This window comes from Trachinotus anak, unplaced genomic scaffold, assembly GCF_046630095.1.
Source record: "Trachinotus anak isolate AG129_WGS33_773 ecotype Australia unplaced genomic scaffold, CSIRO_AGI_Tana_v1 ptg000004l, whole genome shotgun sequence".
Taxonomy (NCBI): Eukaryota; Metazoa; Chordata; class Actinopteri; order Carangiformes; family Carangidae; genus Trachinotus; species Trachinotus anak.
The window spans coordinates 14,449,814-14,465,844 of record NW_027273855.1 but is presented as its reverse complement, the minus strand read 5'-3'; the positions used below and the strand labels follow the sequence as shown (position 1 = coordinate 14,465,844).

Below are 16,031 nucleotides of genomic sequence, written 5' to 3'. Positions count from 1 at the left end.
TTTCTCTGGACTTCTCTCCTCATAAGGCATCACGCAGGCACCCGTCCTCCCCATTTTTCCCGGTGCCGTGGTACAGTCCCAGCTTTTCTCTATGGTGCAGCTTCACCTGGATGGTGCTAGAACATCCCTCAGTGGGTGAGGGAGGGGTATCTGCACGACTCTGAACTGCGTTGTTTTGGGATTGCATCACTGCATCGTCACAGGCTGTTCATTCTGAGCCACAAGAAGAGCACTATCAGTCTGAGGCCCTTTCTCTCAGCTCTCAGTCCTTAGTTACTCTGTCTGCAAGAACTACAACACCAAGAAAGGAGACACCAGAGCCCCATTGACTGGTTGACATACACAACAGGACAGCCTACTGCAGGGAGACAGACAGGGACCATGACACAGGGCAAGGTAAGAGCTTGCTTTAATCGTGTCATTCTGTCTACTGATTCTATACTATCTACTGTTTATTACAAAAAAAAAAAAAAAAAAAGAGTTGTGTATTTTAAATTTCTGCATGTGGCCTAGATTATTACATAACAGTCCAGTTGATATGCGTGCCTCCTCTCCATCTCTTTAGTCTCACTATTGTCAAATGTTTGAATGCAATGCAGGCCGTTCAGCTTTAAACACCGCCAGCTTTAGAGCCATTTTAATGAAACGTGAATGAGAAATGTGAACTAGTAGCCTGCTTGAATCGTGCATCAATGAGTGCACAAAATCCCGCAGGATTCAACAACTGTGACACATTATCTTGTCAATCACATCTTCATCTTTCAATATATACACATATATATATATATATATATATATTCACTTATGTTAATATGATATGTTTGTGCTGTGTAATGCTAAGGTGGTCAGTGTTATTTCAGGGACTGAAATGCGTCACCGGTTGTTTTACCAAGTTGCGTCACCATGACAACCCATTTCTCTCCAGCTCTGGCAAAACGCACCATTTAGCCTGGTCACAGTTTGCGCCTCTCGTATCCATCCAGCATATGAGATTGAGGATACTGTAAACACGGTTAATGTTTTCACACGACCTTCTGGGTCTTTCTAACGTCGCCGGTTAATTAAAATCGCTGCTTTCTGACCATCGCTGGATGAAGCTCCTAAAAGGCTCTGGTGCAAACATTTGTTGCTGGGCCCCTATTAACCCCGTGATATGTCAGAGTCATCATTTTAGGCACCAGGAAACCTGTACTCTTGGGTATCCTGCTGGATTAGTGATCAACAGAAAAATTTGCCTAATTGACAACAATCTTGACAGCCTTACTGAGTAATAGTTCAAATATTTTTTTTCTGTAAAAATGCACTGGTACTATCTTCTAAAATCTGAATATTTGATCACAGGTCACAGCTGAAAGCACTAGAAATGTCAATTTACATATCAGTGAATGAAAGCAGTTGATGTGTGAGGTAGAGGCAATGAAAATACTTCAAATTATGTGAAATATGATGTTATTAAATATAAAAGTACTGCTAAAGTAACTAGATAGATGTCAGTGGTTATAATTCTGGAGTAATTTGTTTCCAAAAATGTAATTCTTGTACTAGGCTATACAATACATACAGCAGTACTGCATACATTTTAATGAAACGTCTGCAGTCAGACATCTGCAGATCTGTCTTAACACTTAATTTTCTAAGATGGTGAAGCTCTCTAATATGACTCATTTGCAATCATCCTGAATAGTATGAATTATACAATCTTTGCACAATGTTTACAACTTTACATTTTCAGGGAGGTGCACGTATTTTTGTTTATATCACACCAGTTATATGATTAATTTACTGACTCGCTGGGAACACTACCTAAAGAATATGCAACAGTTGGACCAGTAGGATCTGAAAAGTTTTACACTCAAGACTGGAAATTTAAAGTTCAGGTTAAATCAAGGGGATTTTTTTTTCTTTAAAATATTCCTTAACTCTCAGCTCAAATGAGTAACAGACTAACAGACTATAAACTAAAAAATAACAAATTCCTCATCTTTTGTGCTATCAGCTGTCACTTGCAAACAAGACCACCAATGGCTCCTCCAGTGGACAGGCCTTGGTGGCACCAGCTCCTCCCAGCTATGAGGAAGCCACTGCAGGTATGGCAACGCCTTAAGCTCTTTTGTCCTTATTTTCTGCAAATAGACTTGACAATGTTTATCATGTTTTGGGATGATAAAACACGGTGTAAATCGTAACCATCAAAAAGTCTTAAATAAATCTAAATAAATGTATTCTCCAGGCACCAGTGCGCCTTGCTACAATGATGTCGAGATGCTCACAGAGTTCACCTGGGATGATCGCAACATCAGGAGGGTCTTCATTCGTAAGGTGTCAAAAGCTTCTTCATCCCATTGATTAAAATATCAGCTCTGTTGTGAATGCTGTGCTTTAAAGGCCTGACCACAGTACATATACAATTATACAATATTTCTACTCTTTGCTTTCTTTTAGGTGTACGCCATGTTGATGATCCAGCTTTTGGTCACACTTGCTATTGTGGCTCTTTTCACATTCTGGTAAGACCGGTCTTTCTCAATTTTCTCCATGTTTAACAATATTGAACAAGTAATTGTGATATATAGTGTGCTTACTTAAGACTATCCTACTTTTAGTGACCCTGTGAAGGACTACATTCAAACCAACCCTGGGTGGTACTGGGCTTCTTAGTAAGTCACAGGTCTAGTCAGTAATACATATTATACATAATATATATAACAGTTTTGGTTCATGTCTCTCCTGTCTAACAACATATCTAACAATATTTCTGTTGTTTAACAGCGCTGTGTTCTTTGTCACCTATCTGACCCTATCTTGCTGCGCTGCACCAAGGTAAGTTAAAAGTTTTCAAACTTAAATGCACATCATCAGAAATGAATAAATAAAATCGAAAAAAAGGAAACAAATCACCTAAACTGTTGGAATTCACTTTTCTCACTCCTATCAGGAGGCAGTTTCCATGGAATCTGATTCTGCTTGCCATCTTTGTAAGTACAAGGAAGATATTTGTTGTGTTTTGAATATTCATTTACATGTATAGATCTAATTTTCTGTCTTTTATTAGATGAGCTGTGTTTCAAATTAAAGTGACAGACTACAGACGTTTAGAGTATCCAACTCTGCATTCATACATTAACAATATTTGTTCATGTGTAACTTTCACCCCACAAGTGATTGTAAGTTGACAGCCAAAATGACATAACTCAAATATATGGAAATATTTTGTGACCATGAACGCTGTCAATCACAACTTTCCTGAAGTGGAGTGAGATTTGAATAACTTCCTGCATTTTCACATGCCTATCATATGTCCTGTTACAGACCCTCTCCCTCTCCTACATGACAGGGATGTTGTCCAGGTATACTTTATGTTTGCTCACTGCTTTATGTGACTGTATTGTTTTACTATCTTGTGGTGATGTATGTTTCATTTCATAGCTTGAACAGCTTGAAACATTTTCAGCAAGTCCTGCATGTTTCTTGTTTTAATAGTTTCTATAATACCAAGTCAGTGGTGATGTGTCTGGGCATCGCAGCAGCTGTTTGCCTCCTGGTCACAGTCTTCAGCTTTCAAACTAAGGCGAGTGAAAAAACAACATGTCATCTTTTCAGCACCTTTAGATTTGATCTTTTATACATGCTTGATTGAGACACATCATTTGTGTGTCAGTTTTTCACACTGCTGGATAAACATACTTAGGTTTGATTTCATGTTCTTTCTCCCACCAGTTTGATGTGACATCATACCAAGGTGTGCTCTTTGTCTTCTGCATGGTCTTGTTCATCTCTGGACTGGTGCTGGCACTCGTTCTTCCCTTCCAATATGTAAGTATGTCTATCCAAATCAAACAATTTCACTGACTGTGTGATAGGAATTGAAATAGTTACATTAAATATGAACGTAAATTGGCAGTCTGACAAACGTCTAACGTGAAATACAAATCTAAGACCTTTCACGTGCTGATCTAAATACTGGAATCAGATCTAATCAAATCATCGTTACCATTTAGGTACCATGGTTGGATGCCACCTACGCTGTCTTGGGAGCCATACTGTTCACCATGGTAAGATTACAGCCATTATAAATAGAAAGTGTCACATATTGTAGACTACCAGAATCAGAAACAAACACAAAATTTGTTTTATTTTCTCTTGCAGTTTTTGGCATTTGACACCCAACTCCTCATGGGGAACAAGCGGTACACCATGAGTCCAGAAGAGTACGTCTTTGCCACTCTCAACATCTACCTAGATATCATCTACATCTTCTCCTTCTTCCTCCAAATCTTTGGAACAAAACGAGAGTAAACCATCATCCTAACTTCCTGACCTACAGATAAGGGATGCACCAGTATGGAAATATAGGCAGACATGATAAAAGTCTTTTGAATTTTTGGTGACTGTGGTGACGATGCTTCCACTTGTAACAGCTTTATTTTTTGCCTGACACTGACATGGTCACAAATACTTTGTGAATCTCTTGTACAACTACATATGTACATAGAATTATGTCAGTATCCACACCTAAGATGTCTATAACATTTCCCTCCGCTCTAGCATGTTTGGGAACTCTTATCACATTATGGTAGCTAACTTTACCAGTGATCAGTGGTGTGTGATCTTGATCTTGATCCATTTAATGTAGATAAAACATTCTGTGAGTGTTCATATGAAGCTGTATGGGTGTCATATATCCATGCTTGCACTGGTATCACAAATATCCTGCAAACAATAGATGTCACATTATGACCTTATGCATGACTCTTAAAAAAAGCCCTAACTATGCCCAGTACAGTCATCTATTTGTTGGACTTTTGCTGCGAGTGTTGATTTAGTCACTGAAAGCACAAACATAATTTTTTTTTTAAATTAAAGACTTTCCCTGTGTTTGCAGTTAACTGTTTTTTTTAACAGTTTGAGAGTAGGTGACCTGTTTTTCTGGTTTTTGAACGACAATCTGAAAATATTATTTACTGGATTGGGGTATTGCTACTTGATTTGTCGCTCATTATATACTATATGGTTAATATGTTGATTTTTTTTTTCTCCATTTAACTATGAAGCTGTCATTCACATTGCTGCAATGTTTATTATTAGTATGTCATTTGTCTAATATGTGTGTTTAAACCTGAAAGCTTTTGAATGAAGATTGTCCAGACTAATTTTTATGAAAAAAGTTTAATTTGAGCAAACCTTGACTGTTGACATTGTAGTTTTTGGTTCTAATATTATTTAAACTTACATAGTTGGTTTGAAGCGGTGACATGATAAATAAATATAGAAATGACAGTGCCAAACATGCATGAATTTACTGTAACTTTTGATAAGGCCTGCATTTGTGAAGTTTATTTTTTTAAGACAGAATGATATATTTTAGAAGGCATATGCTAAAGGATAAATGGTAAGTTCAAAGCTTGAAATGATTCTATTAGTCTTCTAAAGTGGCCTTTTCTTTATTTGATGATATTGATGCAGTAGTATATTCTTCTAAGAGCATTCCACTGTAGTATTTGTGATGCTGTATTCATTTATTAAAGGGTGTATGTGTATGAGCGTGTTCATTGGTTCATTCTAATTTAATAGATGGTGTGTCAACACATTCACTTCACATTTAGTTGTTGTTATTCATGTGAAACTCCATGTAAGAAATTAATTTAGAAAATTACAACTATGACTAAATGATGACCATTTTCAGCAGGACAGGGTAAGTGGGTGCTTAATTTTGACAGTAAATATTTAAGTGTTTTGGAAGTGTTTTACTATAGGTGTCTCTAAATATTCAGAATGTTCTCCTGTGATAAAATCATTTCCTAAATCATTTACATTGCTAAAACATCAGGCAGTTCTCTAGATGTGTTATTGAGCAGCACTCTGTACATATATTTATTATAGTGATAATATATATTTGCAAACTGTCCTTTCTATCTGGTTTATTCTGGTAGGTTAGCTCACACAAATTAGTCAAGGTGGACACATGTATTTAAGGACTAAAGGTGGGTAAAGGTCATGCTGCTTGGGCAGGTACAAGTGGCTGTTCCATATTGTGATGCGCAGGTGACATAATAATCTGTGCATGGCTCCTCAGTCATCCTCCATAGCCCATACTGGCACCATGCCATTGTGTTTTGTATCTTACAATTTTAATTGGACGAATTACACTAGAAGATGACACGTGTCTTATAGATCTACTAATTTCTTTTGTTTTTCAGGCTGAGCAGGTTTTCTTCTTGGTTTGCATTTTTGTCAATTGAATTAGGTACAGACTGAGCCAAAAAAAATACCCTTCGAATATGTTATACCCGATTATGAACGATTAAGACACCTGAGAACATAGGCTATCTGTAGCTGCACGTGTTTGGCTTAAAGGTGTATTTATTTGATTCAAATGTTTGTTTGTTTGTGTGCGTCGGACACACAGGGAAACTGTGGACAGTGGGCTAATACCAAATCATTGCGCGCATGTGGTGTCTACACATGATCGAAATAAGACTGTGTACTCAGAGCCAGTGCCGGCGGGTGTGACGTGCATTAAATGCTCTCCTCCAGTCTGCAGTCGACCAGTCACTCCGCGGTGTACTCGGACTCGCGGCATGCCGTCATCCAATCACAGTGTGCGATGGTAGCGCGTCCTGTTCAGCCATGTTGTGGTTTTGAATGAGGAAGAAGCGGGAGATGTTATTCTTCAACGAGTTTATATACAATTTAAAGTCACGTTAAGGATATATAAATGAGTTAGGGTGTGACTCAGAATGATAGCCGTTTTTCCGAACGCGTCGGTTGCGACTTAATCGCATCCCTGTTGGTATTTAAACATACTTCCATAAATTAGCCGTGTAGCTAACAGCGTTAGCTAGCAGGGTAGTTAGCATAGTGTGCTAGCTAGGCAACTAGCGAATTCTCAGCTAACTAGCTAACGGTTAGCTCGTGTCGTGGGAAAGTAAAATGATATTTGTGAGAAGTGTTAGCCCTTCAAACTGCCTTAGCTAACCCGCATCAGTCGAATGAAGCGTATTAGCTTAATTTGGTTTGACTATATTGACAGGTAGACTGAAAGCAGCCATAGCGATTTATCTTTAACCAGAGGCGCTATTTGTAAAACTTTTGAGCCATGTTGAATAAAATCTACGAATGGATAGAAACAAGCTTTGCCAATCTTCGCAATGGTGTACCAGCTGCGGAGCACTCAGATGCACACCGGGCACCGGGAGATGGTCAGATGAGGAGGAAAAGACCAATTGAATGGTATGAGCTGTAACAGGATTATTCCCCTGTGTAATGACAGTGAGTTTTAAAAGACACTGAATTAAACTGACCCTAAGTTGCTTTTAAGTTAACGGTTGTTTATCTTGTTTCTGTAAAACCGCATTCACTCAGCGTTTCAGCGTTTTTTTAATAATGTGAAGAAACCTATCTATATTCAGTCTGTCTAAAGGAGTGTAACGCGTTATTAACTGTGTTGGCATCAATGTTTTTATCCCTCAAGTTTGGAAGATGAACATAACATCGACCAAGATGGCTTAATGATAAAGAAGTCACGAATGGGTAATTACATGTACACAATCACTTACATATTATACTGCGATTATTTGTGAGGATATAAATCGCTGTCACCTTACTTAAAATCGCGTGTGTCTGTTTCAAATTTATCTAGGGGATCTTATTGACACAGTCAAGATTGCAGCTGAAGGGGTTAAGAGTCATAGCTCTAGTGTGGCTACATGGATGAGGAATAATGTTAGCCCTACCTTGAGAAATATTCTGCCTGCCTCCCCTGGACCTCCACTTGGAGAGCCACAGCCCTCAACATCAGCAGCAGCCTGGGCAGGCAGGCAGGTAAGGATTGAATTTTTGGGACATGACTTAAAATGTGTCAAAACATTTTTTCTTTTATTCAAACATGTTGTGTATTTGTTTGGATAAAGATTGCTGAAAGGAACTCTCTGGATGAGACGTTTGCTGCTCCTGCAACAACCTTGGAGTGGAAAACATCTAAATCAGGTAAATTTATTTAAAACTATTTAAACCTTTAAACTTATTACTAAAGCATTGTATAAGCATTTGCATGAAGGTCAATAGAATATGTGCCATCTTTGAGCTCTTGGAGACTTAAATTATTATACTGTACTGTTTTTTTGTTTTTTTCCCCCAACTTCAGAATGCCTGCGTAATGAGAAGTCCATTATGGGATCAAAAGTCTGTAGGAGACAAGTGTGCATGAGTCCCACACATCGTGAGGTGCCAAAAACAAATGGGCATTCAGTCATCTTGCCACCCTCTGTCACCCCTAAACTTCACTCCTCTCCACGGCTAGGCAGATCTCTAAACCTCCGATCATATGGATCAGGAAGGTATTCCTTACATCTGGGCTTTTACCCCTAAAAAAAAAAAACAAAAAAAAAACATTTTTCTTTTGAATAGTTTGTGAAGTATTGTCAGTTGATGGTGTTTGATTGCCAAACTGTCATTTTGATTCTGCAGTTTCTTAAGTGGATTGGGCACCACAAGCAGCTCCTCCACCAGCATGTATGAGAAGACCTTTCCCATCAAAGTGGTGCAGAGCCCAACACACAGCACCTCATCGGGCCGCATGCACATGGCCAGGCCCCGCTGCACAGCACAGGAGGTCAGACATCAAGATAATAACGCAGCATATGACACGGCAGCATATACATATAACTCAGTTGTTACATTTCTTTGTATGTTTCCTGGTTCTCCTCTGTGTTTGTCCAGTCTGTTCGTGAGGAGGAGAAGGAGGTCTACAGGCAGCTTCTGACCATGGTCTCTGGTGGTCAGTCATCTTTCCTTCACAATGGCAGCTCACACGCAATCGTGAGGTCACACAGAGATTTGTACGTATCCATACTAAAACAGGATACTTTAAAAATGTCAGATTCAAACAGTCAATAAAATATGTACAGGGATACAGAAAGGGTGTCACAGTAAAAAGAGTACTGTCAGAATTCAGTCACAGGCCAGTGGGTGGCCCCAGAAGCACATAAGCTTAACAGTGGCACTTAATTCAAAATTCTGGTTTTGTGTTACTTGCTTTCTCATTGTACCATAGAATGACAGAGTAAACAAGATTTTACTTGCATAGCTTTAAGGTCAACAGATTGTAAAAGTACTAGCAATTTGTGATGCATACTCGGTGGTAGTCGCACCTATGGTTTACAGCTGGAAGTGGCATGCAAGGAAGGAGTATCCATCTTTACTGCAATCACAAACGTTTCATATGTTTATATCGTGTAGTAGTAGTAGTAGAGTTAGTGGTAGTGGTAATGAATACGTTTTGATAAGTATGTTCCTATGCTTTAACCCATTGATTATGTCTGAACTGTATCTAGATGGTTTCTGCTCTCTCTTTTGCTTACCCCTGTCATGTTCTCATCAGCACCAGCTTCCTGACCACCAGCCGCAGACTGCTGCAGTTCTCTTCCCCAACTGGGTCAGCAGCAGGAGAGACTTCAGAGGGAACCAGCAGCCCCCCCAGCCCAAGAGGGATGTCAAGCCAGAGCTCCAGCAACCTCCCCAGCCCAGTGGGGACCTCCAGCAGGCCAGGGATCCAGACATGGTCTCTGGACACAGACCTCAGCTCTAACAGAGCAGCTACTCTCACATCAGCTCCCTCCCCATCTGCTCTGCAGGATAACTCTTCTCAGGACACACAATCATCAGGTAAGATACTTGACTAATATAGGAATTATGAATATGGTGTATCATAAGTGAATTGAATATTTGCTTGCTCCTGTTTTTCATCTTGGGTTGTAATGTCCTCGTCTTCTCTTGTAGCTCATGATGGTGACTCTGTAATTATTGTAAATGAGCAAAAGGGTAAAAAGCAAGACAGCTCAAGGTTAGTATTTGTTTTCAGTCAGTGTTGTTATTTTGTTCTCGTTAAGGTTTTATGACCCTCTACATTTCACTGTGGTTAACAGTAATGTAATGTGTAATATGATTAAACGTAATACAAACATGGTCAAACATGTAGACGTCTAAACATTTGATGTTGGATGCTGTTCATTTATTTCATAATTTAAATTGAATTTAATTTTATATGAATACACAATATAAGTCTGAAGTGTGAGGAGTGTGAGGTGGAGTAAAAACAATGACTAAAGTCAGCAAAGTCAACTCAAGTGTTATATCCGTTTACACAATAACATATTACTCTGTCTTTACAGTGTGCCATGCTTCCAAGCTGAGTTATGGATCAAAGAATTGTAAGGACATGCCACTGCATTTGATTATTAATCAAGTTATTGGTCCATTATTCACTGATATTATGTTTGATTAGAGCCACAAGGAAAACCTGTGTTTTTGTCACTGTAGAACTAGTATGTACGACTCTCGTGCGCGAGAAAGACGGAGACAGATAGAAGAGCAGGAGGCCCTGACTGCCCAGCTGCTGCGACAGGTGACTGTTCACCATTGATGCCCCCCTTCAGGTTCAATTGTATGATGTCCATAGTTCTTCGGCCTCTGGCTATCCCACTAACCTGTGTCATGTTGTTCCTGGCTCCCAGCGCCTGTCTGAAGAGGGGAAACGCAGCCCAGATGTGGAGGTCCATGTTCGAGTTCCTTTGGAGAAGGAGGTTCCTTTGACTCCTGTGATTGAAGAACCAAAGCCTTTGGAAGAGAAACCAGAATTCCCTGAACTCACAGAGGTATCTTTGATGTGCCCACCCAAATAGACTTTTTATCACAATAGAACATTGTGTTTCTATATTTATGATTTCTGCCTTTTTAAAAAGTAGAAATGGTGCACCTAACTAGCACAATAGGTTACAAGTATCGGCTATTTCTTTCTGCAGGCTCAATGCGTATAAAAGTTAAGTTGATATTTCTTGCTTTTTCATTTGTGCTGTCTCTTTCTGTTTAGGAAATGGAAGCAGAGGTGAACAGAGTGCTGAGAGGAGGTAGCCCTCATGAAGTGTTAAGTGAAGGTTTTGGTCTCAGCCTTACGCGCAAAGACCTGCACACCCTCAGCAACCTCAACTGGCTGAATGATGAAGTGTGTACAAATTATCCTCAAGCAAAGATCTATGTGAACTAATTTTTGGTTATGTCTACATCATAATATTAAAAAAAATACATGACCACAGTCATATTGTGCATGTAATATCTGTTGTACAAGTAGTAGTGGTTGTCCAGTTAATTGAATCTCTCCCACATTAATCTCTCAGGTGATCAACTTTTACATGAACCTGCTGGTTGAGCGCAGCAAGGACCCCAGCCTGCCATCAGTCAATACGTTCAACACTTTTTTCTATCCAAAGCTGCGCTGCAGTGGCTACTCTGCTGTCCGCCGCTGGACCAAAAAGATGGACATCTTTTCTAAAGATATCCTGTTGGTTCCTGTCCACTTGGATGTGCACTGGTGCCTCTCTGTAAGTCTTAATAACCATAACTGTGGACTTGGAAGTAACAGTCTTGGTATTTATTAAGCAGTTTTTTTTTTACTGTACAACTCTTTTTCTCAGGTGGTTGATTTCCGCAAAAAGGCTATCATGTACTTTGATTCTATGGGAGGAAACAACGATGAAGCATGCAAAATATTGTTGTAAGTGTCCGTATCAGATAGGTTTGTTTGTTGAATGGGATGTATATTCAGAGAGCTTTAATGAGCCATTGATCTGTATAGGAAGTAATACATTTTTGTCTCTCCAGTGATTACCTGCAGCAGGAAAGTAAGGACAAGAAGGGCAAAGAACTGGATACCTCAGGCTGGACTCTCCACAGCAAAAAGCGCAGTGTAAGTCCAACACGCATGAGGGCTGAGAGCATCAGTCTGTTTTCATTATTGTGCTGTGTTGACAAATCGTGGGGCTGGTGAAGAGGGAGGAGCCTCCTGCCAGCACTACACATGAAGGAAAAGCCTATCAATCATCTGTTGGCATACAGCCTACTGTGTTTCATTGGCACATCCTTCAAGTGGCCAGTAAAGCAGTCTGCCTTTTAAAATCTTCTTGTTGTAGTAGTAGTATTGTGTTTCTCATTAAATAATCAGTGCTGTTTATAGTGTTGTATTGTGTTACTATGACTTTTTTTTTTCCACTTTCACACAAGATAAGTGAGCCAGGTGGTTAGAGCAAGGATACATCTGACATATGAATACGATACAATGTGCTACTGTGCAAAATCTATTGATAAAACTGTTGCATTGTCAAGAGCAAAGCATCTTATGACGCTGGAAGGGTGTCTTTAGGAAAGGCACCAAAATGGGATAGAGAGTGAAAGCACAAAACAAAATTTTAGTAGAAGGTAAAGTAATAATCAGTTCATTGGTATTAATCAAAACGTTGTGTCAAACTGTCGCTGATGATTTCATTTTGCTCTCCTCTCTCTTCTTCTCAGGAAATCCCTCAGCAAATGAATGGTAGCGACTGTGGAATGTTCACATGCAAATATGCGGATTACATTACCAAAGACAAGCCAATCACATTCACACAGGTGATCACAAACAGCAACAACAAACAATATCTATCTGGTGACGACATCATGAGTGTCCTAAAAATGGCTCACATTACCTCTCTTCTCTTATTCACAGAAACACATGCCCTACTTTAGAAAAAGGATGGTTTGGGAGATTCTGAAACATAAGCTGTTGTGATGTCAGAATGAGGATTGTGAACTTGTATGGTCGTCGCACGGTGTTACAAACACAAGGCATGACTATGGATGAGCTACGTTCAGCAAAGACTTACACACCAGCTCATCAGATCAGGAACCAGCTCTGCCACTCTCTATCCTCTAAGGCCAATCAAGCCCTCAGCTGATCTTGGCTGATGGGATGTTGCTGGAGCACCCAAGCACTGCCTCCCAGTCCTGTTCTCCAGTTTTTTGTTTTTTGGTGCACCCGTGGTGCATCAGTATAGCAGCTGAAGCACTGCGTGTTTTATATTGCCCAGCCAGAACTGTTTTCCAAATCACACTTGTACTGTCTTACAGACCATACTCTGAGCTGCAATGTTCAGTTTGATGCAGACAAACAAAGTTTACATGTTTTTGTCTTACAGGGAGATCAGTGTATTATGCTGCATTGTTTTATAATGACAGTAATAATACATTTTGCTGTCACTGTCAATGTTTATACTCTTGGTATGTGCAAAGGCAAATTTACTTTACCATGACAGTATGAATGCCCACAAAACTGAAATTTGAATGGTATCTAGTCCAAAAATCTTTGTATTTGGGCGTGAGAAATATTTTGTTTTTCTTTTTTCTCTGCAATATGAACATTACACCCAAAACAGGATTATTTTTGTAATTTGTTTGATTAAAATGCACAAAAAGTCTTGAATTGTGACATTGCCTCAGAGTATGATTTATAATATAAAGTCTTAGTTACACCCTAAAAGAGCAGGGTAAAAAGGTTTTTCCATTTCCTTCTTATTCATTAGTATTGATAAAAGATTGTAAATTAAGGTCAAAGTCTATTTTATGTATTTCAGAGTCTCTTTTAGTTCAACAGCAAATTTTGGGCATATTCAGTATATTTTGAACTTTGTACATACATAAAACATATACAGCCTCTTGAACAGTGTAATATACTTTTTTTTTTTTTTTTTACCTGTTTCCTATCTATTTTTATCTAGATCTAAGTCTGTTTTAGAAATAAATTCTCATGTATTGTGACTGTTCTTTGTGTATTACCTCAGAATCAGTTTGGTTTGATATAAAAACTGCCATATTTGATAAACATGAGAGAATATGGATGTGTGTCTTGGCTTATTTGAAGTGCATTATCTCTTTTACAAGATAAAATGTGCCAGTTGTGTAATAAAAACCACACAAACACAGTGAAAAAGTTTTATTTTAAAAAATGACAAGTTCAAAATCAAACCAAGTTAAAAGTTTAATAGCTGAAGGAGAAAAAAGACCTGCATCATGGCACAGACAGACAAACATTTACTGAGGAGAGGTTGTTTTGATGCACAGAAAAAAACAGACTGCATGGAGATTGTTGAACATGAGTTACAAACTGGTCCCATATGTGACTTGATATATTGAATGACCTTCAGCTAAAGTTTTCTAAATACTTAGCAATCCAAACTTAGCAGCAATAGTTCTTTAGACTCAGTAAGCCACCACTCAGTTTTCTTCAATATTTTGGATACAAATAATGGAATGACAAAGGGCACAAAGTAGTAATTGAAAGTTGTAAATATTTCTTTGCTTCATAGATCTATGTTCAGAGTAGTTCTGATATAACAAAAATCTTTTCAACATTAGCAGTGCATGAAAAAAAAATTCCAGTCAGAGTTCAAGCCCATCAAATCTGAGTTGTACTTCACTATCCCTTCCAGTGAAATCTAAGGCATTTCTGTGAAGTTTAATTTTCTCCTGGAAATGAACTGTTTCATGGTTAAAAGGAAGAAAACAGTTTCAATTACTAAGAGAAAGAGGAAAGCAAGGTAACAAACAGGACTAGACAGGACACAATCAATTGGATGGAACGGTGAACTACATCTAACACAACCCTATGGTGTCCATATAAAAAAAAAAAAATTTGGATAGACAAGTGGGCAACAACTTTCTTCATACACATAAAGCACACCTGCCATATTGGGTTTTTTTTTCTATAGTTCCTACATTTACTACAGTCATATTAACCACATTTTGGTATGAAATAGTTCCCTTTTAATGTAGCAATTTTACTAACAATTAATGAACCGAAGATTAATGTGTCAGTCAGAAAACAAAATAACTCTCAGTGTTTTTATAATGAAAGATAAAATCCATGTAAGTCAGAATGTGAAGTCATATCGTGAGGTGATCCATTGTCATAGTGTGAGGTGTCTCTTGGATATCTGTAGTATTGCATTTATAAGGACAATAAATTAGTTGCATAGATCATCAGACCTTGGGCATGTTTCCGAACATTGGACGGAAGAGTTAAAGGATGTGGACACAGTACCAGCTGTGAACAGCCATGAGACCTACTGTAGTTGGTTATTGCCTGTGAACCTTGTACACAAACTGAATCTACATTGCTCTGGCAGGATGAGGTAAGTCAAGGTTTTGAACATATATTTCTCTTACATTGTTCCCAACTGCTTTGGGTACAACTCTGTAACAATGTATCTGAACCTAGCATACATAATTCATCCATGATCAGGAGTCATGTTCATAAAGTGCCAACATTTGTGACACAAACAGAACTGAAATGTCTGAAAGAAAAATATTAAAGCCTCTTTGACATCAATGCTGAACTCAGAACAAGAGAAGTATGCAAACATACAAACAAATCACTATTAAAAAAACAAAGTTGAAAACATCTATTTCTCACTATTTGAAGCACTCAACACACTATCAAAAATAAAATCAAAGCTTCTTTGAAAAATAGGATCAATCTTAAAAGTATTAAAACTGAATAAAAAAAATTAAGAAAAACTTTAAATAAGAAATGTAAAAAAAAAAACCCAAAACAAACAAACAAAAAAAACAAAACATGAGGGTGAAAAACAGAAACACAGAATCAAATGCAACCACACAGCAATGGCCAGTATTAAAGAGTCTGTGTACTGACCATAATAATCCACACTGATAGTGTTTTATGAAGATAAAACAGGGCAGAGCCACACTTTACAAGTTGATTTCCATGCCTATGCAATAAGAACTTCATACTCTAATAACAACACCTAAGTCTTGCTTCAGAAAATACATTTTTGGGATGTCAGTGAAGATTCCGCTTCCCCTTTTAAAAAAGGGACAAGAGGAAAAAAAAACAGAAATACCAGCTTTGTTTAGACAATTTGATATAATGTTGTTATCAAAATAACTGAAGCTTTACTACACTGAAAATCAAAAGAAAGCCTAAATAAATTTAAATCTCTTATTTACAGACAGCTCTGTATGAGATGTGATCCCTGTAAAGCAACTTTGGATTTCATCAAGTGGAGCAGCTCAGAGTGAACCAATATTTAGAACTTTTTGATAATAATCACTAGGAATGCTTTAAATCTATTTAGCTCTTTTAAAGAAGTCTTCTCTGTGAAATCTGTCATTAATTACCATCATCTCTAAATTTTCTCTTCTTTGTA

The 16,031-nt window shown here is 38.2% G+C and overlaps 2 protein-coding genes across 2 annotated transcripts; both read left to right on the top strand.

Annotated features, from left to right (window-relative positions):
* Window positions 1-199: 199 nt before the first annotated feature.
* LOC139620567 (protein lifeguard 2-like) lies at window positions 200-5,537 on the top strand. Its single transcript, XM_071476256.1, has 12 exons — window positions 200-396; window positions 1,997-2,087; window positions 2,231-2,319; window positions 2,443-2,507; window positions 2,604-2,657; window positions 2,770-2,820; window positions 2,936-2,975; window positions 3,310-3,347; window positions 3,481-3,568; window positions 3,718-3,813; window positions 3,999-4,052; window positions 4,147-5,537. Exons 1-12 carry the CDS (start codon window positions 382-384, stop codon window positions 4,294-4,296), a joined length of 831 nt encoding a protein of 276 aa, XP_071332357.1. The 5' UTR covers window positions 200-381; the 3' UTR covers window positions 4,297-5,537.
* A 1,016-nt stretch (window positions 5,538-6,553) lies between these two features.
* On the top strand, window positions 6,554-13,701 carry senp1 (SUMO specific peptidase 1). The gene is made up of 18 exons (XM_071476246.1): window positions 6,554-7,230; window positions 7,472-7,530; window positions 7,640-7,821; window positions 7,911-7,986; window positions 8,144-8,336; window positions 8,467-8,611; window positions 8,719-8,837; window positions 9,380-9,663; window positions 9,778-9,841; window positions 10,170-10,208; window positions 10,318-10,402; window positions 10,512-10,652; window positions 10,868-10,999; window positions 11,172-11,375; window positions 11,469-11,548; window positions 11,656-11,740; window positions 12,343-12,438; window positions 12,536-13,701. Exons 1-18 carry the CDS (start codon window positions 7,097-7,099, stop codon window positions 12,596-12,598), a joined length of 2,181 nt encoding a protein of 726 aa, XP_071332347.1. The 5' UTR covers window positions 6,554-7,096; the 3' UTR covers window positions 12,599-13,701.
* Window positions 13,702-16,031: the final 2,330 nt, after the last annotated feature.